The sequence below is a fragment of the Equus caballus genome, chromosome 6, assembly GCF_041296265.1.
Source record: "Equus caballus isolate H_3958 breed thoroughbred chromosome 6, TB-T2T, whole genome shotgun sequence".
In the NCBI taxonomy this organism is placed as follows: Eukaryota; Metazoa; Chordata; class Mammalia; order Perissodactyla; family Equidae; genus Equus; species Equus caballus.
In genome coordinates, this window is record NC_091689.1 from 78,492,376 (window position 1) to 78,513,585 (window position 21,210).

Below are 21,210 nucleotides of genomic sequence, written 5' to 3' on the forward strand. Positions count from 1 at the left end.
GCCCTGGAGCCCTGCTGCTCAATACCTACTCTGGGGTCATCCCTAGGGCCCAGAGGTCCCTCCAGGGCCAGACAATGCCCCTCCCCTTTCCTGGCAAGGGAATAGAGAGGAGGGAGGCCCCGCCTGGAGCTTCCTCAAGTGAGTGGCCTGGCAGGAGGGGTCCCCGCAGTCACTGGTTCCCAGGGTACATGCTGCAGGGGCAGGGGAAGGAGGACTCAATGCTGACAGAGCTTACTGGGACCATGCTCATCACTGATAAGAAATCTGACTTCCAGGGAAGTCCGCGAGGCATGAGCAAGGCATGGGCTGCCCTCGGAAGCCTCTGCCTCGGTTTCCTCTCTGTCACTGGCCACCTCTCAGAGGCCTCAGCTCAGCATGAGCACCAGCCAAAGGCTGAGATGCACTGGAGGCAGAGGGACCAGAAGCGGAGCCAGGAAGGGGCGGCAGAAGGAGCTAGCTGCAGCTGGGCTGTAAGAGTCCTCTCAGACCACTGTGGAGAGCCCAGGGTCACCCTGGCCAGCCACTGAGAGGGGCTCCAGGCTCCAGCAGGTCCATGGCCAGGGATTAAGATGTGGACAGAAGTCAGCCATCTCCAAGCCCTGCCTGGATCCCAGAGACCGTGCACGGGAGTGGGGCTGCGCCATCGGCCTCTCTGCATCTACTCGGGAGGCAGGCATCCCTCCTCCTCAGCTCCTGTCCCTTCTCTGCCACACCCCCCAAGGCTGGCCTCAGAACACAGGCATCTCTGCTAAGTGATAGTAACAATAAGGCTCCTCAGGGACCACCATTCCCCTACAAACAGCCCTGACCACACCCAAATGTTTATCTCATATGCTATGGAAAGAAAAACAGGACTGTCACCACCCATCCCACCCCTACCCTCCCCAGGCAACCAGCCCCACCCCTGCCACACACATGCCACACACATGCAGACGCTCTTGGTCCACTCTGAAAACAAACCACAGGGGCCTGGAGATGGCCAGACAACAAAGCCACAAGGCACAGGGTCTGGAAGAAACCTGGTGTGGAGAGCTCTCTATTGAACACAGAGTCCCAGCGCTTGCTCTGCTCTCCCACCCACTCCAGGGCCTCTCTGTCCCCCATTCCTTGGCCTTGGGCCCCGGTTCATTCCACCCTGAGGTCCTCCTTGGCTGCCAGTCATCACAGGGGACAGCTGCGTCCACACTGCCCGCTCCAGGGCCTCGAGTCCACTCCACGGAGAGCCCTGCCCAGCTGTGGCCAGCCCGTGGGCCTCTTGGGCCCGGTCGCGCCCTGGCTTTCCCGACGGGAAGTGCCTGCTCCAGCCTCAGCTCCCTCCTCACGGCTCCAGCTCCCGGGAGAGGCGAGAGAGTTCCCGCTGGTTGTCGATGACCTTCAGCTGCTGGACATAGGCCCAGCTGCTGGCTGGACTCCGGGTGCTCAGCGACTGCTCCGAGCCTGGCCGGGGGAGAGTTGGGGGGGGTGGGGGCAGCGGGTCACGGATGCCACTTTGTAGAGCCCACCCCTCCCCCGTCCAAGGAGCACATCAGCCTTCCAGCCCTCCGACACCCACCCCCACCCACCCCGACACTTCCTTTGGCCAGTCCAGAAGACTGCTGCCCCACCCCACGGCCCCGGGGGGGCAGAGAGCACTGGGGTTAGAGAGCACCGGGGTGAAGAGCACAGATTGAAAAAAGCAGGTCTCCAAGATTACATACAGCATAATACCCCTTTACTAAGTTCAAAAACAACTAAAACGAAAGAATATCTTGTCATAATATACATATTATAATACAAGGCATTTTAAAGATATATATGTGTGGGTGTATGTGTGGGTGTAAATACACATGATAAAGCTATTTTAAAAAACAAGAAAAGGAGTAACTCAAAATTCAGGATAGTGGTTACCTTGGGTGGGGAGAGGCAAGGGGATAGGAGAGGGACACACTGCACAGGGAGTTGCAAGTTAATGTCAGAGTGCTCATACCTGGCTTAGGTCCCGTGGTGCTCATTATGTCATCAGAATATACACGTACATAACATAACATACAGGGCCAATGAGGACAGTGTGGCATGAACCATGGATTATAATGAATCCCATTTCATGCAACTGAAGGCCACTTAAAATAATGCAGGCCTGGAGTAAGAGTGCAGGAGTCCCAGCTCTACCACTAACTAATTGCGCAGCTTTCTACAAGTCCCTTCAACACTCCAGCCTGTTTGCACGTCCTGAAGCTGGGATGACATTCTGCCTACCGCAGAGCCGTGCTGTGAAGGAGGCGTTATCAGCCTCACATGTGCACGCCGGCCCTGACAAACTTGTCAGCACCCACCCCCGCCCCCACTTACACGTGGAAATCCTCGCCGCCTGGCCGTCCTCGTGGAAGTGGGAGACGCGGCTTCTGAGGGGCGAGAGGGGCACTGGGACGGGGGAGAAGTAGGCGTCAGGGAGACAGGGCCAAGCTGGAGCCGTGAAGGGGACACTGCTCAGGGGGCTCCCACCCAGGGGGACCAGCCCACTCACCGCTGCTGTGGCTGCGGCAGTGATGCAGCATGCGCACGGCTCTGGCCATCATTCTCTGCAGGCAAGGCAAGGATGTGAGACCGGGCCTGAGGAGCAGGACCCTGGTGTGGCCTGTGGGGCAGCTGGGAACCTGAGCTCCCTTTGAGCGAGGTGCTCCCAGGGACTAGGGTCTGTAAGAGATGGGGGCGTGTCTGCTTTGCCCCAGCACGCCCAGAGGCCCAGCGGGGACCAGGCAGTGGGAAGAACAGAAGTCAAGAAGGGCTCAGAGAGGAAGAACCCTGGAGGGGACTCTTGTTGAAGGGAGGCATTTGAGTCTGTCACCCCAGCACCCCCTAACAGAGACCAGGCCCTCTGGTATGCAAAGGAGTAAGGCAGGGGCTCCTTTTTTTTTTTTTTTTTTAAACAATTTTATTAAGATAAAATTCGCATACCACGCAATCCACCTATTCAAAGTATACAATTTAATGGTCTTTTAGTATATTCACAGGGTTGTGTAACTATCACCATATCTAAATTTAAAACATTTTCATCACCACAAAAAAAAATCCTGTATCCGTTGGTGGTCATTCTCCATTCTCTCCCACCAGCCCAAAGTGACCGCTAACCTACTTCCTGTCTCTGAATTAGGCAGCGGCTATTTTAACAGAAGTATTCATATTTATATTATTAATAACAACTCTAGAACATCTCCCACCCCGGCTCCCTTCCAAGGCCACAGTGACATCCCCCAACCCACTCTAGTGCCGATGCCCACTCCCCTGGGACTCACCATCTTCTCAAAGTTAATGAGATTCTCCACCAGCGTGTGGTTGCCCTCGTGGATGAAGGTCATGTCTGCAAAGAGACGGGTTTTGTTCATAGCGCCCCAAAGTCCTTCCCCTTCCTACATCCCTGGAAAGGTGAAGGACTGATAATGGGGAGCCTTAGGCCTGTCCCACCCCCACACAGCCCTCTCCCTCTGGCTCCCTTCTGACCTCCTGGAGCAATCTCCTTCTATCTCATAGGCCTCACATCATAGGCCATCTAATGTCACCACTATTTGTCTGTACGTCTTAACTCTGCTTCTCGCCTGCGACCTCCTAATTCATCCTTGTGCTCCCCAAGGCATCAGCACAGTGGAATCACTCAGAGAGGGTTGGGTGGACACACACACAGGTGCAGGAAAGGATGGGACGGAGGCAGGAAGGTAAGCACTGGTCCTCGTACCTTTGAGAAGAAGGGGCATGAAGGGGATGACGGGAGGGGAGAGCTTGGTGAGGGCCAGTCGATATACTCGGTGGTTCCATGAGGGGTCCTGAGAGGGAGGGAGCCACAGTGAGAGAGGGAGGGTCCCGCACACCATAACCCACCACATAGCACATAGCACATACCACAGCACAGCCAAACTCCCCGCGCCGCCAAGGAGAGGCTGTACACCCATCCCCTCGGAGTTCAGCTCCCTCTCAGCCCAGATCTCACCAAGGCAGGCTCGGCGGAGGAAACCCGAAGGCACGACTGCCAGTCTGTGCGCATGTGGCTGCCCAGCCTCCAATTAGCCCCAAGGAAACTTCACAGCCCTTAGTCACAGGGGCCCTGAGGTTTTGTGGAAAACTCTCTTTCCGTCTCTGTCTTTTCCGTTTCTGTCTCTCTCTCTGTCCCTGCCTCTCTCTCTCTGGTGGGTGAACTCCTGTGAACCTCTTGAGCCCCACGAGGTGAACTTTTTTCTCAAGAGCTCCCAGAATCACACTGATGAAAACACTTCTGTGCCAGTTCTCTCCTGAATGCTGTCAAAACCTTTCCTGGGGGTGGAGGGTTCAGCTCCCCAACTCTTGCCTCATCTTTTGGCCTAGTCTGGCCCACAGGCTCCTTGAGTCTCCTGAGGGGCCCCTCACAGGCCCTGACACACCATGGGTACTGGTGCCAGGACCTGCTTCCTGAGTCCTGAGGTGGGTCAGTGTCCCCCTGACGGTCCCCTGGCACCTCAGACCCCAGGACCAGTAACCAGGCCTGTCCTGGTCTTCACACAGGACTTCACAGCCAAAGCAAATGCCCCCCACACCTGGCACACACTGAGCAATATAAGACACTGTGCACCCCCACCATAATGCTGAACACCACATTCCTCAGCCAGCTCCCCAAACTCCCAGGCCAAAGGCAACCAGGCCCTGGACCAGGGTTGGAAACCCAGGAAGTGGCCAAGGACCGGTAGAGGGGCTGCTGGGAAGCCAAGAATCAGGGTTCCTGGAGGGAGCAGCCAAGGCCCAGCACTCACCAGCAGCCTCTCGAGGGCTGAGTACAGCTTCCGGACTTTGTGGGGCAGCCGCTGCGAAGGAGAGGCAGATGGAGCTGTCATGCCCTGCGATGGGAGCCCCCTCCCCAGCCAGGTCTCCCAGGATGGGCACAGGGCCCGACCTCAGGACTGGGGGTGGGGAGGGCCTGGGCTCCCCATCCAGAGGGCACCTACCTCCCAGGTGTGGGCCAGGCGGCTGATGGCTGAGTTGCTGAGGCCAAACATGACGGCAAAGAAGGAATTGAGGTTCTTTTGCTCCTTGAGGCTGTGAGCGGAAGACCCAGAGACCCTCAAGGGAAGCAGCTACACCCACAGAGCCCTACACCCAGACCACAGCCAGGCCTGGGGCCTGGGGTCCGGCCAGGCCAGCACTGCCTCTGCGGGGACTGGGGCTGGATGGGGTAGGGAGGCAGAGGCTCCAGGGGGCCCGGGAATCAAAGGGATGGCAGAGTTGGCAACATACTGACCAGGGACGGGGGGCTAAAGAAAAGGCAGCCTCGGGACTCTGCCCCCCACCCCATGCACCCCACAGGCACTCACTGGGCCGCCAGCTTGATGAACTTCCTGAGCAGCTGGGCCCGCGGGCCGGGCACAGGGCAGAGACACAGCTCCGTGGCCACCCAGTACTGCAGCTCATTGAAGCGGCGCATGAAGCGCTCCAGGTTGGCGGTGGTGACGTCCCGCAGGTGCTGGGGGCCCAGCACGTAGTGGATCAGCTCCACCTGGTCGGAGGGCACATGAGAGATGAGTGTGTGCTGGGGGTGGGGGGCGCCCCCGCTGCCTGAGGTCCTCCCCGAGGTCTGCCCCTGCACCTGGTGGATACTGTTGAAGAGGTTCCAGTCGTGGTCCGTCAGCTGGCCTGCCAGGTCCTTGGCGCTCACCAGGTCCAGCCCCTCAGCAGAGCCCACAGTGGGCCCCAGCTGCTCGGGGTGTGGGGTCTGCAGGTGGGAGAGTGCTCAGGGGGGAGCCTGAGGAATCCAGGGAAAGGTATAGGGTGGGAGGAGAGAGTTTGGGGCAAAGATCCTATGCCTGTGGTCAGAGGAGTGTTAGGGTAGGCAGGGGTGCTGCGGCGAGTGGAGGGGCCTCTAAAGGATGGGACCTCCCAAGGAGCATTGTCCTGCCAGCTCCCCAATGCTGGGACCCCTCCTTGTAGGGCTCCTGCCCCCTGGGGAACCCCTAATGAGGGTAGATCTTCCTCTTTCTCCTTGAGAACTCCCAAGCAGCTCTCCCCCTCTGCCAACCTTTGGAATCCCCCCATCAGCTGAGGCCCACTCCTTCCTCTTCCCCTCTAAGGCCCAGCAGCAGCCAGAGCCAGGCCCCTCTCCCTTCTCTCTGTGACTGTCCCCCGCACCCACTCCTATCACTCCCCAAACACAGCTCCTCCCTGGGCCCTGGCGCCCTGCCTGTCCCTACCAGCTCGTGCACTTCCTGTGGGTTGACAACAAAGAGCCGCTCGTTGAGCCCCAGGGATGTGGCCACACCACGGGCATCTGGCTGCAGGCCAACGGCATCTGCAAAGAGAGAAGACGCTGCACTGGGTGGGGACAGAGAGGGAGGACAGGGAGCAACTGGAGGCAGGGTGGAGGCCCTGTTTGCGAGCCTGGGGAGGTCCCTTCTCCCAGTGGGAAGGTTGCATTCCTGGGCGGGTGCTCTAAATGCACAGGTGCACCTGCCCACGCAGCCACACTGCCCCAGGAGGATGAAAGGGGATTTTTCGTGTGACAGGCAGAACTTGGGCAAGGTGGGAACCTCCCTGACCCTCAGTTTCCTCCTTTGTCAAACAGAGACAATAAGACTTGCCCTGACTCCTCACAAGTCAAATGAAATAATTTATATAAATAGTAACTATAAGTACATGATACGTAGAAAAGCCCTTTGAAAATCGGGAAGGCCTTACAGAACACTTACCATTGATTTTCACCAGCTCCTGTGGAAGGGGACTGTGTTTTGAGTCACGTTTGAGTTCCCAGTCCCTAGACCAGGGGACTCCAGAGTAAAGTACACACAGCCATCCATATGTCCAGGAAAAAATACTCGCTCTTCTACTTATATTTGTTTTTCTCATCTGTTTTGCATTTCTATTTTGTGTATAGCTTTTATAATTACATAACATTAGTGTAGGAATATATGTATATAACTTATAAGCAAATATACACATAGTAGAGTGTTTGTAATGAAATATTGGTTATGCATGGGCGTCAGTCAAAACCACGTGGAGATCACAGCTCTCAACAGCGCCTGGCGCAGGAGTAGGGTCTCAATAAATACCGCCTTTGGGCAAGTGCAACTCTCCAGGTGGCCAGCAGAGGGCAGTGCTTCCCAGAGCAGGCACAGGCACAGGTGACCTCATTCCTCTCTCCCCACTTCCTGGAGGAGGAAGGCTTTGCTGTTCTCCCCTCCACTCCCTGCCCTTATTCTCTGGATGCCCCTAATTCCTGTGCACCCTGGGCTCCTGCTGTCAGACCCGGGCTGTGTCCTTCACAGACAACAGTGGTTTTTAACGTCCTGCATTTCCTGACGGCAGGTCTTCATAATCCTCACGCTGCCCCACGCTAACTGCTTTATACACAGCGTCTCCTTCAGTAGCTGCAGCGGTCCTGTGTGATAGGTTCAGTTATAGTGCTCATTTGACAGATGAGGAAACTCATCTCAGAGAGGTTAAGCAACTTGCCCAGGATCACACAGCTGGTAAGCAGCAGGTCTGGGAGTCTACAGTCTACGCTCTTAATCATCAAGCCACTCAGCCTTACTTGCCGTTGTACCTCTAGCTCCTAACACATTGCTGGCCCATAAATGACCCTCAATGATGTTTGCTGATTGACTAAATGAATGAAGGCTACCTAAAGTCAAAGGCCAGCTACACTCCGACTATGTGAGCTTGGGAAAATTGCTTAATCCCCTTGAGCTTCAGTTTCTTTGTCTGGAAATAGGATAAGAAGTACCTGTCTCATAAGATGGTGATTAGGACTAAATGAATATATAAGCATGAGGATGGTAATAGTCGCAGCTGACGCCCACGTAGTGCTGACTATGTGCCAGACACCATTCTAAACACTTGAACAGACTGGCTCATTGAGTCCTCACAATTCCTCTATGAAGCAGGTACTCGTATTACCCTCATTTTACAGCTGATGAAACAGCACAGAAAGATTAACTGTCCTGCCCAGGGACACACAGCCAGTGACGTAAAGAGCTAGGATCAAATGCATGCAGCCGGCTCCAGAGTCCATGCTCTCAAGCACCACATGTAAGGCACTTTGAAGAGATGGAAGAAACCTCCCATAAATGTTAACCATCATTAACATTGATCAAGATGATAAAGATGATAAAGATCTTAATTCAGGGGAGCTGGGCATGGCCCTGAGGGGGCCCCCTCCCTTGGGGCCACTCTACTCAGAGACTCAACTCACCGCCTGCAGAATTGACCTTTACCAGCACCTGCCCCTTCGTCCAGCTGTCCTCCTGGGCCAGCGCAGCCATCACCTCCCTCACTGAGGCTGTCACAGGCAGCTGCAGCGTCAGCACCGAGTGGTCCGGCCGGCAGATGTCATAGGGGACTGGAGAGGAAGACCGGGCTGGGCTGGGGGAGCCACTGCTTGGTCTCCCCACCCCAGGAAGGAGAGGGCAGCAACTGCAGCAGTGGGAGGGGTCCCAAGGAGGCAGGCAAGGCACTAAGGAGAAGCCTGGGATCAGGGGGCAGCAGCACACTGTGCAGACCGGGTGGGAGGCTCTGAGCCGAGGAGGTGGCACAGGAGGCCGACTCTGCCTGACAGCTTGGAACAGAGACCCGAGGAGTACAGCATGCCCCCCTTGACCAGGCACACCGAGGTCAAGGATGACAACAGCAGGATGCAACTATGCCCTCGCTGGCTCGGACCACCAACCTTTGTCCCCAACTTGGATGGCACAGTTGCTGCTGGGGAGGGGCTCGTCCTGGCTGGGGAGCCAAACAGGCATGTTCCGGGCCTGAGAGGGAGAGAAAGTAAGGCCCGATGACACAGAGGGGAGAGTGCAGGGCTGGGAGGGGCCTTTGTTACCAGTGGCATGGGAGCCACAAAGCATGCACACCATCAGGCTCTGCTTGCTGCATGAACCTGAGCCAGGTAAGGCGCTGGGGGCCGAGGCTCCAGGAGAAAAGATGGAGCAGGGCTAAGAACCCCTCTCCAGGTATGTCAGCCCCTCTGCCAAACGGGTCCAAAGGAGTTCCGATGTGAACACACCTCAGCTGTGGTTCTGGTTTCTCTCTCTCGTCCTCTTTTGGCTGCTGTTTGCCAGTTTGCTATTTGCCTTATACCAGATTAAGTACATGCTTATTCTAAGTGTCTAAATATTCATAATAGCCCTCTGACAAAAATATTATTATTCCCATTTTACAGATGAGATCAATGAGGCTCAGAAAGGTTAAGTAACATTCCCAAGGCAACACAGCCGCTAAGTGGCCCAGCTAGAATGCTAGCCTGCTCCTCTTTCCCACTGTGCTCTTATCCACCAACCCTCAACTGTGTCACCACCTCGTCAAACCCCACAACCCTTTCTCGGTGCACCCCAACCACAGTGGGCTAATGCAGCAATCCATGCCGGGCTAAGGCCTCCCTACCCCGGTTCCTCTACCCATCCCGACTGTTCTGCCAATGCCGGTCCTGACTCCCTTCCTCCTCCCAGCTCTGATTGTGGCGATCAGGTTCAGAACTCAGGCCCTGGTTCTTCCCCAGATTTCCAAATCTCAGAGCTCTCCTCCGAGTTCCCCACAGCCTCCTGCGCCACCTGCACAGAGAAGACTCTCAAAACCTCACCCGCAGTGCGGACTCCTCTTCCTAGCCCTGGTCTTAACCACCTCCTGGATCCGTCCACGTCTGTGCTCCCTCAGCCCAAACCCACACCTCCCTCGGCCCCTCACCCTGCCTCCCAGACCGCTCCTCCCAGCCATTCTTCTGGGCTGAGGCCCCGCCCCCTGCCCATTTCCCCACAGCTTGTCACTTGTTCTGGGGATTTTTCTTTGAAATGGGTCTCCCTGCATGCCCTCACCAGCCCGGGCCAACCCCCAAGTTCCACCTGGCCAGGTCACCTCACTCCTCACCTACTTCAATGGCCCAGCTCTTCTCTTCCACCCTCAGCCCTCGGGGGCCTGGCTCCCTCCTCCTCCGATCTGCCTGACCAGAGCCAGATTAGGCTTCCTAAAGGCTTCAAGGCCACCACTGTCCACTGGATAAAGTACAGGCTCAGGAGCTGACCTATTCAAGACACAAATCTGATCTTATCCATCCTCTGCTCAAACACCTCCAATGGCTCTCATTGCTGTGAGGACAAAGACCAACCCCCCCGCCCCCCACCTCCGCTGCGTGCTCGGGCCTCCGCCCATTGCCCAGCGTCCTCTGGCCCTAGCTCTCACACCCTCCTCCAGGGCTTCTGATGGGCGGGCACCCCTCCCCCTCACACCTGCCTGCAGGCCCCTTCTCCCTCTACCTCACACCCGGCAGCTCTCAGCTCCAGTGGTCACCTCCTGGGGATGCTCTCCCTGACCCTGGGGCAGCCCTTCCCTTCCCTGCTGTCAGAGACCCCTGTCCTTGTCCTTATACAGCATGAGATTGCTCAGCAGCTCTGTCCCTCCCTGCACTGTAAGCCCCTGCAGGCCCAGGGGGCTCTCCCAGCCCACTACTGCCCTGTCAACACCGAGCACAATGCCCTGCACGTGAGGACGAGTCCGCACTGGCTCCTGAGCATCAGCGAGGGGAAAAAGAGGTCAAGGACCCTCATTCTAGGCATCCTAGGGAGGCATGACAGCTACTAACAGACGATAAGCAAGTAGACAAAGAAAACAATTTCATGCGGTGATGATGCTTTGAAGGAAATCAGAGAGGACACCTTGGAGCGGAGCAGCCAGGGCAGCGCTGGGGCAATGCTCTGGATAGGGAGAGAGGGGTGCCTCCCTGGGAACCCAACATTTTGGCTGAGATCAGAACAATAAGAAAGATCGAGGCAGGCAAAGAGCCAGAGAAAGAAAGATCCAGGCCCTGAGGTAGGAACAAGATTCGCCTATAGAAGAAAAGGAGCCTGTGAGAACCTCCGGCAGGGAGCAAGGGGATGCAATGAGGTGGGAGAGGCAGCTGGACAGGGGGCCCAGCAGGCCTAGGTGGGGCATTAGGATTCTATTCGCAATGCAACACTCCTTACAACCAGCCCCAATCTATCTCTCCAGTCCTTTCTCCCACCCTTCCTCACCAAAGCTCAGCTCCAGTCACATCTTCCCATCCCCCTCTGCTGCCCCTGGGCCCCTGCCAGGAATGGCACCGGCCACGGCTGATGCCTGGGGAGGGGCCTGCTCCCAGCACTGGCGGCCAGGAACCAGGGGGCTTCAGAGGCTGCCTTCAGGCCCCATCCCTTATCTCCCAGGACGAATTGCTAACTGACCCTAACTGGGAGCAGGACTCACCTCCCAAACAGAACAAAGGCCCCTGGGGTTGGGGGTGAGGGTAGAGGGGTGACCTTAGACCTCTGTGTTCCCACAGCAGCCATGTGAACACCTATCATAGACTCAGGGGTGTGTCTGTACATGGGGAACCTTCCCACGCAGAGCCCCTTAGTCAGGGGCTGAAGGAGGAGCTGTGAGGTCCCCGGAGGAACAGAGGGAAGAAGCTGAGGCCCCAACAGAGAGGACAGGAGCCAACTGGGGGCAGGCACCTTCATCTGAGGAGATGCATTCCCACAGCCATTTTCCAACCTGTGGAGCAAGAGAAGAGGGAAGTGAGACTGGAGCCAGGGCTCCTGCAGGCAGCACAGCACAGGGTCAGGAGCAGGGAGGCACCCGGGGCTCTGGATTCCATCCTCCCTCACCAGCAGCTCTGAGGTTAGCACGACTTGGGGAATACGGCCCACAGAGAGGCAAGGCTGGGGCTTGAAGCCGGGCCCTGGATGCCGTGATTCTCCCAGGCCAGCGGGGGAGGGAAAAGAGTGCGAGGGGGAAATGGAGTGGGCATCAGATGGAGCAGGCGCTGCAGCAGGTGGGGGCTCCCCGAACCTCAGCTGCCCCACGATTGGGAAGGCCAGGGTGAACTCCAGAAAATTTGCCGGGCAGAGACGGCACTGGCACTGACAGTGCCTGGTAATAAATATGTCCCAAATGGAGGAAGTGAGAAACATCCAGGCATACCCGGGGATGTGAGAATGACACTGAGTGACTGTGTGACGTGCGAGAATGACACTGAATGACTGTGTGATGTAGGAGAATGGAGGATCACGTGATGTGAGGGTGAACAGCCAGGGGACTGGTAAGAACAAGGAACTGAAATAAGCAGGACTAGACAAACGGGTAACCGCAGCCCACCCTCACGCAGTGTACGCCGTGTGCAAGGCTGTGCCCTGCGCTCTAAGGGACCATAACTCATTCCATCCTCATCATGAGGCAAAGCCCAGAGAGGGGACAGCATGCCCAGGGCGGCCCAGCTGTGAGTGGTGCCGCCTGGATTTAAAGCCCCGCATCTGAGTCCAAAGTTGGCACTCTCAGGCCCCGATGCACCGCCCGTCACGCCTATTACAGGTTAACTGTATGTCAAAGCATCACCTGTGGTGTCGCCGCCTCTCCGGCCACTGCTCCCGCAGCAGGTTGCTGAGCCGGGCGTCCCTGCTCACCAGGTCTGAGAGTTTCTGGGAGGAGCCAAGATTCACTGAGACGGCTATAGCTGTGTCCACCCCGGCGGCCCGCTCCAGCCCTGCCTCCCTCCCAGGTACCTGGAGAAAGCTGGTGGCCACGGGGTCGTTGTGGAGCATGGGGCCGTACAGGGCCACCCACTGGCTGACCAGCCGCAGGATCTGCTGCCTCTTGTTGCAGATGTAGCTGCTGCTCTCCTGCTCGCTGCCTCCCGCAGGCTCCGCGTGGAAGGTGGGTACCAGTCAAGGGAAACACAGCATCCAACGGGGGCTCACCACAGGCAAAAGGGGGAGTAGGATGCCCAGGGCCCGCTGACAAGTTGGGCCCAGCATAAGGTGGGAGGGCTCAGCACAGCCATGCTATGAGGGATTCCTTCTCCCCGCTCCACATGCCGTCCTAATCACCCTGGGGCTGGAAGGATATTGGTGCAGGAGGGCAGCACAGAGCTGGGCGCTGGACATGAAGACACTGTGGGTCAGGAGGAAGTCGCTGAGGAAAGTCTCTGTAGGGCAGGGACAAGGGGACAGGCTTCAGAGGTCAAGTCTACTGAGCACAAGCTCATGCACAGCTGGAGTGTCTGTTCCCCCAAGTCCATCATGGGCAAGGTACCCGCGATGCCAAGCCCCTGCGATAGTACCTCACCCAAGCCAAGAGCGCACGAATGAGGACTCCCTGCCAGCTGGCTAGATGGACCAATCCAGCGCCTGATGAGGTCAGGTGCGGGGTGCCTGGCCCTCCCCCAGACCACGCCGACCCCCAGTGAGTCAGAGAGCAGGCAGGGTGTCTCTTGTCCCTACCTGTTGGGTCATGAGCACTGGAATCGGGCCGCATGGCCTCCAACAGCAGTTCTAGGATCTTCTCCGGGGTGCCAGACATCACTGTGTATCTGGCAGAAATGGCCAACCGATAGAACTTGTGCCACCATCCCCAATCCCACAACCCGGAAGACATCAATAACCCATCATCTCTCTCTTCCCTATTTGCCAGCACGGTCCCCCCTTGGGGTGGAGGGGAGGCTGACTCAGGGGATGCAACTTAGTGCCTGGATGACTCTCCATGCCCAGGGGGCCAGTGGGCAGGGGTATGACACAGAGGAACTGAGTAAAGCCTGGGAAACAAAAGGAGAGAAGGTGGGCAAGAGGGAAGGTGTGGAGAGGTAGCGTGGTGGGTATGTTACCTGTTCCTGCCTGGGGTCGGGGGCCGAGAAGGGCCAGCTCCCTGAGAGGTTCTCTCCAGAACCAACACCACTTTACCATGTTCTTCCAGCCTCATGGTCTTTGCTTCCACATCCTGGAGAAGAGGCCACACCCAGGACTCAGCACACACCACTTCTTTCCACCATTCTAGGGTCTCTCCGCCCACCTCCCCCATTCTAGACCCTGAGCCCAACAAGGCTCCCACAAGGACCCTCAGCCCTTCTCCCACCCCATTTAATGCCCACGGCTTTGGATCTGCTCCCCACTCCCACTCCTGCTCATCACACAGCCTGAGCCCCTCCTCCACCCATCCCTCTGCGGCCTCCCTCTGCGGAGCCCACTCTCCGTTACGCTGCCTTCCCATGCACCCTAGTCCCCTGCCCCATAACCCCCCCAACCCCTGTCTCCCACTCCAGGCCAGAGTTCACGGGGCTCACTGGACCTCCTCACACACCCAGGGCTGTGCTCCCACCTCCAGCCATCCTCTCCGAGCTCCTCCATCTCCTCCCTCTCCCTGCTCCTTACGGGCTTTCTCTGCTCCCTCCTCCTTGCCCCACATCACTTCTTCAGAGAAGCGTCCCTCCCTGTCCCCTGCCCTCCCAACCCCCTGGCACAGCACCTTGATGATACGGTTGAAGTCCTGCTTGTCCACGCGGAGAAAATGACAGTTGTCTTCTCGCAGGATAATGGTGGCTGCCCGGGGTGCATCATTCACCAGAGCCAGCTGTCCAAAGTCATCTCCCTCGTGCAGTGTGGTCACCAGCCCCTGCAGCCAGGCCTCCATCAGAGCCCAGCTCAGCGCCCCACCCCTCACCAGGACAGACCCATGGTGGGAGACCCACCAGGCAGGAGAAGACCCAGGAGACAGACAGCCTTGGGTCCATTAAAAGCACCATTATGAGGACATGGACCAGGGAGCGGTTATAATCCAGGGCAGGGAGGGAGGGAACACCTACCTTGCCATGGGTCACCACGTTGACAGATCCTTTCCAGATAATGTACCACGAGGTGCCCTTGTCCCCCTGGCTGAACACTGAGAGAAGTGCAGGTCAGACATGCTCCCAGGCACCCACCGCTTCCTGGGGGCCTCTGCCCATTTCCAGCCTCCCGTCCCGTCTGACTTACACACGGTCCCTGCCTTGCTGTGTGGTTCGAAGAGCAGAACTGCCGCCAATTCCCGCTTCACCTGTGGGGTAGGGAGAGGAGGGTCAGAGGGGCGAGTCCAAGGAAAGAGGGGCCAGGTTAGGGGTGAGGGGGTCAGGTCCAAAGACGCGAGTGCTCGGGGGACAGATATGTGGCTGGGCCAGGTGACCAGGAATTTGCAGGAGGCAAAGCAAGGGAGGAAACGGGTTCATAGAGGCCAAAGGATAGTCAGACTAGGACACTGGGGCAGGAAAGTAGAGGGAAATGTCCAAGTCATAGGTGGCCGGGGAGGGAAGTGTCTTCTGGCCCAGCAGCTGGAGGCTCCGGGCCGTCACGGGGGGGGCGTGGACTGACCGAGTTGGAGAGATGGGCCACAGCCTTGATGTGCAGCAGCTCCTCAAAGATGAGGTCCAGCTCCTCGTCCGTGCGCTGTCCCGGGCTGCGGGCACAGGAGGGCCAGGAAGTAAACAAGGAATTGTGGGACCAAGGCCGGGCGGGGGCCACTTCACCCCCTGAGCCCCAGCCTCCACAATGGCTGCGATCAATGATGGGCCAGCCTTTATAGAATGCATACCACATACCAGACCCCGGGCTAGCACTGCACACGCTTTATTTTGACCTCACAACAACCCCACGACGTGGGTATTGTTATCCTCCTTTGACAGAAGAGGAAGCTGGCCTGGAGGCGCCCAAGGTTATCCAGCTAGTAGCCAGTGGAAATGGAATTTGAACCCAGACCTGCCTCTAGACGCCAAAAGCCACCTCTGCAGATCAGAGGGAGCAGGGTCTTCGGAGTCTGCCCCACCCCACCCCCTCAGGTACAGAGGAAGAAACAGGTTGGGAAGGAGGAAGGGAGGACTCAAGGCCACACAATGAGTCCCTGGCAGAATGCAGACCACAGCTCCAGTCTCTGGTCCAGCAGGGTCCTTTCCCTCAGGAAGAGTAAGGGAACCCCTCAGAGATAAAAACCAAGGAACCACAGAGTCTGAGCACCATGTGGGACCTGGGGTTGCAGGGTGCCCGACTCACGGCTTTCGAAGCGCCACCGTGAGCACAGCATCAGGCCCCCGCTGGGAGAGCAGGGCCATAGCTTCAACCAACTCCTCTTCCAGCTCATGGACTCCTGCAGGCTCTGGCTCTGGCCCCGGGAAACGGTAGAACTGGGTATCTCGGTCCTGGAAGGTCCAGTCGTGTTTCACTGGGGGGCAGAGGACCAAGCATGGGAGAAGAGAGGAGATTGAGGCAGTGTGGGTATGAGGCCCCCACTGCAATGCCCATCCTCTCTTCACCTCCGATGCCTGCTCCCCAGGACTGCTCAGCCCCGGTGACCCACCCTGGGCTCAGGCTCACCATGGCAGAGGGCACCTTCATCCAGCAGCACCTGGCAGATCCCCACAGCTTGGCTCCGGGAATGGACCCCAAGCCCCAGGGCCAAGATCCCATCCACCAGCTCCCGGCCGGAGCAGCATTGCCTATGGGAGGTAAAGGGGACAGGGAAGAGGAAAGAGAATCAAGCGGCAGGAGGGTGGAGGGGAGAGGGAGGAACTCTGCATCTGCAAGGTGCTATCCTAGGCCCAGCCTCAGTTCTGCTAGGAGGAGGACTAGGACCCATGCTGGAAGAGACGTGAAGGGACAGTAAACAGAAGGGTGGGCAAGGAGGCAAGGCCTCCACTCACCGATGGAGCCTAAGGTGGTACTTTCGGTCTCGGATGAGGTTCGGGCAGTTGGCCAAGAGATGTCGATGCAGCTGCTTCCCAGCCCTGAGCACCCGCTCTGTGGATGCCTGGAGGAGGGGAGTAGGGGCGCAGCTGGCTCAGGCCCTGAGCCCCAGGTCATGCTGCCCCCTACCAGCTCTACCCTTCAGGCTCGTACCTGCTCCAGGCTCACGCTGAAATCCAGGGACTCCTCGCTGTTGGTGAGTGGCGTCTGAGGGCAGAGGGGAGCGTCTGCACATGAGGACCCAGCTTCAAATCCAGCTCCTGGACCCGACCCTCCGCCATCACCTCCACCCTCGCCCCATCCCGACTCCAAATGCATCCATTTAGGTACTCATTCAACAACTAAACAAATATTCACTGAGCACCCCCGTGTGCCAGGCACTCACCTCCTCCCACCCTGCCACCCTCTCACCAGACCCCTGTCTTCCTTCCAGACCCAAGCACGGCATGCCCACAGATGAGATCCCCATTCCACTTACACAGGCCCCAGGTATACCCAGGCTCCCAGGTAAACTGCACCTCGGGGGCGGGGGGGGGGGGGGGGCGGTGGTGCGTGATGGAGCTGGGAGAGCATGAGGATGTGAAGGAGAAAGGCCAGGCAGTGAGAGGCTTGAGAGGCCTGGAACACTTGCTCCTGATCCCCAGCCAGGGTCTGTCCCCAACCACACGGCTGTGGGCAAGTCTCCTGCCTACCGTGGGCCTTGGGGCTGCCAGGGAGTTAAAAACACAAACCAGAGCCAGACTCCTGGATTCAAATCCCTGTGCCTCCATAGCGGTGGGACCCCAAATATAGGACTTAACCTCTCCCTGCCTCAGTCTCCTTATCTGTAAAACCTATGAAACACTCATAATGCCAATTCAGGCTTTTAGAAGGATTGTGTGAGTCAATACACATCAAATGTTTAAGGCACTGCCTGGCATGGAGTTGTATGGACATGTTAGCTGTCAGCGCTCATCGGTGAGGCAAAGGGCGGCCCTGCTCCTTCGAGATGCTGCCGCTAGCTCAGAACTCCATAAGAGTGAGTAACACTTGGCAGCACACAGGCCTGGCTCCAGAAGATGGGTTTATGTAGAAACTGGTTAACAACGTTTCCCTACCCTGGGTATCAATGGAGCCATCGGGACTCCTGGGCCCTTATGTCCTGGGGTGTGGGTCCCAAAAGCCCCTCACAGCCCTTCTTTTCCTGCCACCTGAGAAAAGGAGTTTGTGGACATCTCTGGACAGGATGCCCTCCCCTCCCCACGCCCTCCCAAAGGCAGAGCATTTTACAGTTTACACAGCATGACCACCGCCATGATTTCCCCTGATCCCATAGAGAAGGTGATCAGGTATGAAGTAGGCAGAGCAGGTATTGTCTGTCCTCTTTGACTCATGAAGGAACAAAAGTCTTGAGTGAAGTGCCCTGTGTAACTCAGTCACACCTACTTGGGAGAGCCAGACAGCCAGGGTTAAACTCAGTTCCTATCCTCAAGTGCTCACATTCTTGGTCTCACTCCACCCACCACACCTGCCCGTCTCCTTTCCTTCCCCTCCTCCTCACCAGCGCTCTCTCCTGCTTTCCCAGCCACTCTCAGGGCCCTGCGAAGGACCTGGCTTTTGTGGGGGGGCGTGCAATCAGGCTGAAACCCAGAGCTCCCTCCCCCAGTCCTGGCACCTTCCCACTGTGCCAGGCAGAGGCCAGAGGCCTCGCGTGAGTAGGCGCCTGGACCAGCACCGTGCGGAAGTCACTAGGTGTCCCAAGGGTATCCCTGCCCGGGTCATGGGGCCCAGCCCGGTGCCAGACACAGAGCCCTGGAGACTCAGGGACAGGAAATGAGGAAGAGGAGGAGGAGCCAGAGAAGGAGGAAGGGCAGGAATGCTACCCAGCCAGCCCCCTGTGTCGGAACAAACAGTGCCCAGTGCTAACAACTTGTTGTTGTTCATGTCCAGAAGCCCAGGTGGCCGCAACTCCCTTTGGTGCCCACGACCCAGGCTCCAGCACACACTCCCTTCCTGGTATTATTCTGACCGTGGAGGGCACATCAGGAGGGGAGATGCCAGGTCACGCGGCCAGGCTGGTCATGACCTGGATCCTGGATCCCAGATCCCAGATCTACAGGCCTTGCTTAAACCACTTCCTGTCCTGCCCCAGGGGATGAGCACGAGGCTCACAAGACGAGGGCTCTGGCCCATCAGAGCTGAGGAAGGGACCTGAAGGCACCCTCCCATTCTGCCAAGGAAAGCAGGAGCCCAGAGCGATGAAGGAACTTACCTAGTCACACGACTGCTTGGAAATGTAAGATTCTATTGAAGACTCTGCCACCAGCGCTGCCCCTGGAAGTAGGGGTTTGTCTCCTATTTCGCAGCTGACAGGGGGACGCTCAGAGGTTACATAACCTGCCCTGAGAGCCAGCAAACAGGGGCGCCAGGACTGACACCGTGCTGATTCCAAAGCCCATGTTTTTAGCCACCATGCCCTGCATCGCCCAGGGCAGCCACCCCGTGCTTCCCCAACTGCGTGCCATGGAAGCCGAGATAGTAGAGGTATTCTGCCTTCTGGAATGTTTCACGAGCAAGTAAGTTTGGAAAACATTGGGTTAAACAAAGTTTGGGCACCGGGAACTTCCCAGGATGGGGGAGGGGTCAAGTGTGTGGGCTCCGGAGCCAGGGGTTCAAATCCTGGTTCTTCCATTACCAACTGGTTGTGTGACCTTGCACTGCTTATTAACCTCTCTGTGCTTCAGTTTCCTCATCTGTAAAATGAGGTTGATGGTAATAATACATATCCCATAGGGTAATAATCAAACAAGTTAATAACATAAAGCCCTCGGAGCAGGGCTTGGCTTTTGGTAACTGCTTAGTAAATGTTAAGTAATTGAATTAAACTTTGTTCTTTCATGATGGACACCTATCATGTGGACACAGTGCAAGAAATGGACCTCGGCTGACCCTGTCCCTGATCCGATGACCCTGAGTGTCAGCTTAGGGGTTCTCAGAGGAAAGGAATTGGCTGGTATGGGTTGGGGTGAAGGCCCTGGCCCACTGCCTCCTCTCATGCCTGGACAGGAGGGACTCTGGGGGTGGGGGGGAAGAAGAGGTGCTAGCTAGCTTCCCTGGAACCAGCCTGCCCCACTTGTCCTCCCTGTCGCTGAACGTCAGAGCTGGACTGAGGGACAGGCACAGAGCCAAACAGCCGCGTGGGGACCCGTCAGACCAGTTCCCCTGGGCCCCAGCTAGGGTCTCGGGCCAAGGCTGTGCGTGGTGGGACAGGGAAAGGACATGTGGGGTGGGCTGATGCTTTGGGGGTGTCGGGGTTACTTTCTGCAGCAGGAAAGAGTACACCATGAACTTGGACTCTGCAGCCAGACTGCCCAGGACCAAAGCCCAGCTTTGTGCTTTAGCAGCTGTGTAACCCTGGACCTGTCACTTGGCCTCTCGGTGCCTCTGTTTTTTCATGTGTAAAATGAGATGATGACATCAGTACCCATCTCACAGGACTATTGTGAGATTATTTGATAAGATAGAGGCAAAGCTCTTATAAGAGTGCCTAGGAAAGGTACTGGATAACTATTAGCTCTATTGGGACAGACCGGATGAAAGCCTGTTTTCTGAGTTCAAGAATAGAACCACCTCCCTCAAAACAATCACTCAAAGAGAAGCATCACAGGCTTCTCTGAGCATGTGGGATGCACCAAGGCCATCCTCATCTTGCCCCTGTCTCTAGACAGATTAACCCCTCTGTTGGCATCAGACAGTCTCCTCTCCCTCCCATGTTTTCCAAAGGACATGTTCTTCTACCCCATTCCAACGTCCCCTTTGCCACAGATGGTAAGTCCTTTCTGTATCCAACCTCAGGCCCTCCTGCTTTAACCTGCTTTCCTTGTCTCTTGTCCTGGTCTAGTAGGAACAGAAAGCACTCTCCTCAGACCTCAGGAGGTTGATGGGTTTCTAAGAGGTAGGCATGGCCTGAATAACTCCCAGCACTGTCCTCCCAGGACTCTAGGCTCCACTCCCTTACGACATCCACCCTTCACCCTGTGTGTGCACACTTCCTGCCCAGTTCCCTCACGTGAGCCCTTCATGGGCCAAAGGCATCAGCCAGAGACGAGAGGTGCCGCTTCACAGGTACCCAGAGCTTCTCAAACACAGACACAATGGGCTGCAACCACCCGTCCCTATTGCCCAGAGATGCCATCAGAGAGGGTGTGGCCCCTGCCCCTGGCCCTAAAAATCTGGGTTGCCTCTAATCTCCCGTCCTCATGTGCTGCCCCATCTGGCAGGGGAGGGGCCTTGTTTCTGTGCCTTTGACCCCATTTACATTCCAGCAACCCTCACCCCCACCCTTCCTGCCTCCCCACCACACACCAGCCCTCCAATTCTGGGGGGTTGGGAGAGTCAGGAGACAGCCTGGCGGCCTCCTCCACCCTCTCCCAGACTTTGGATCCCAGGGGATCCTCCAGTGACCTCATTGTCCTGACACCTGACCTTCCCCTGACGCCCCACCTTGCCTCTACAAGCTGGGAAGGGGACAGGAAATGCACAAGTAATTATAGCCTGGGAGGGAAGGTGGGAGGGAGGTTTCCAGCCCACTGGCTCCAAGCAGTAGCTACTGCCAGTGACCCAGAGCGGGTCAGGGGGACGGCTAAGCCCAGAAGGGACCAGCTCCCTACCCCTCCAGAGCCCCATCTTGAGCAGGACCCAGGCCCAAGAGGCCCCTTATCAGGAAGACCCAGGGAGGGAGGGCTGGGGGGAGGGC

At 57.3% G+C, this 21,210-nt stretch overlaps 1 protein-coding gene across 13 annotated transcripts in view; it reads right to left on the minus strand.

Annotated features, from left to right (window-relative positions):
* Positions 1-810: 810 nt before the first annotated feature.
* The window catches only part of RAPGEF3 (Rap guanine nucleotide exchange factor 3), a 29,120-nt gene continuing 8,720 nt past the window's right edge, over positions 811-21,210 (minus strand). For 6 of the 13 annotated variants that reach the window (XM_070270187.1, XM_005611121.4, XM_023643440.2 and 3 more), the window contains 26 exons: positions 16,629-16,682; positions 16,433-16,539; positions 16,107-16,228; positions 15,786-15,954; positions 15,111-15,195; positions 14,739-14,799; positions 14,570-14,646; positions 14,233-14,379; positions 13,595-13,707; positions 13,215-13,303; positions 12,841-12,919; positions 12,498-12,648; positions 12,331-12,413; positions 11,451-11,490; positions 8,657-8,738; positions 8,183-8,329; positions 6,186-6,283; positions 5,585-5,710; positions 5,313-5,494; positions 4,947-5,037; positions 4,755-4,805; positions 3,710-3,797; positions 3,273-3,337; positions 2,504-2,558; positions 2,329-2,400; positions 1,010-1,437 (listed from right to left, as the gene is read on the minus strand). In XM_070270187.1, coding sequence (XP_070126288.1) covers positions 1,319-1,437; positions 2,329-2,400; positions 2,504-2,558; positions 3,273-3,337; positions 3,710-3,797; positions 4,755-4,805; positions 4,947-5,037; positions 5,313-5,494; positions 5,585-5,710; positions 6,186-6,283; positions 8,183-8,329; positions 8,657-8,738; positions 11,451-11,490; positions 12,331-12,413; positions 12,498-12,648; positions 12,841-12,919; positions 13,215-13,303; positions 13,595-13,707; positions 14,233-14,379; positions 14,570-14,646; positions 14,739-14,799; positions 15,111-15,195; positions 15,786-15,954; positions 16,107-16,228; positions 16,433-16,539; positions 16,629-16,682 — 2,553 coding nt within the window. In that variant the 3' untranslated portion in view covers positions 1,010-1,318. Of the gene's footprint in view, positions 1,438-2,328; positions 2,401-2,503; positions 2,674-3,272; positions 3,338-3,709; positions 3,798-4,754; positions 4,806-4,946; positions 5,038-5,312; positions 5,495-5,584; positions 5,711-6,185; positions 6,284-8,182; positions 8,330-8,656; positions 8,739-11,450; positions 11,491-12,330; positions 12,414-12,497; positions 12,649-12,840; positions 12,920-13,214; positions 13,304-13,594; positions 13,708-14,232; positions 14,380-14,569; positions 14,647-14,738; positions 14,800-15,110; positions 15,196-15,785; positions 15,955-16,106; positions 16,229-16,432; positions 16,540-16,628; positions 16,703-18,726; positions 18,789-21,210 lie in introns of all 13 variants that reach the window. The other 7 variants (XM_070270182.1, XM_070270180.1, XM_070270179.1 and 4 more) reach the window with 3 other exon arrangements.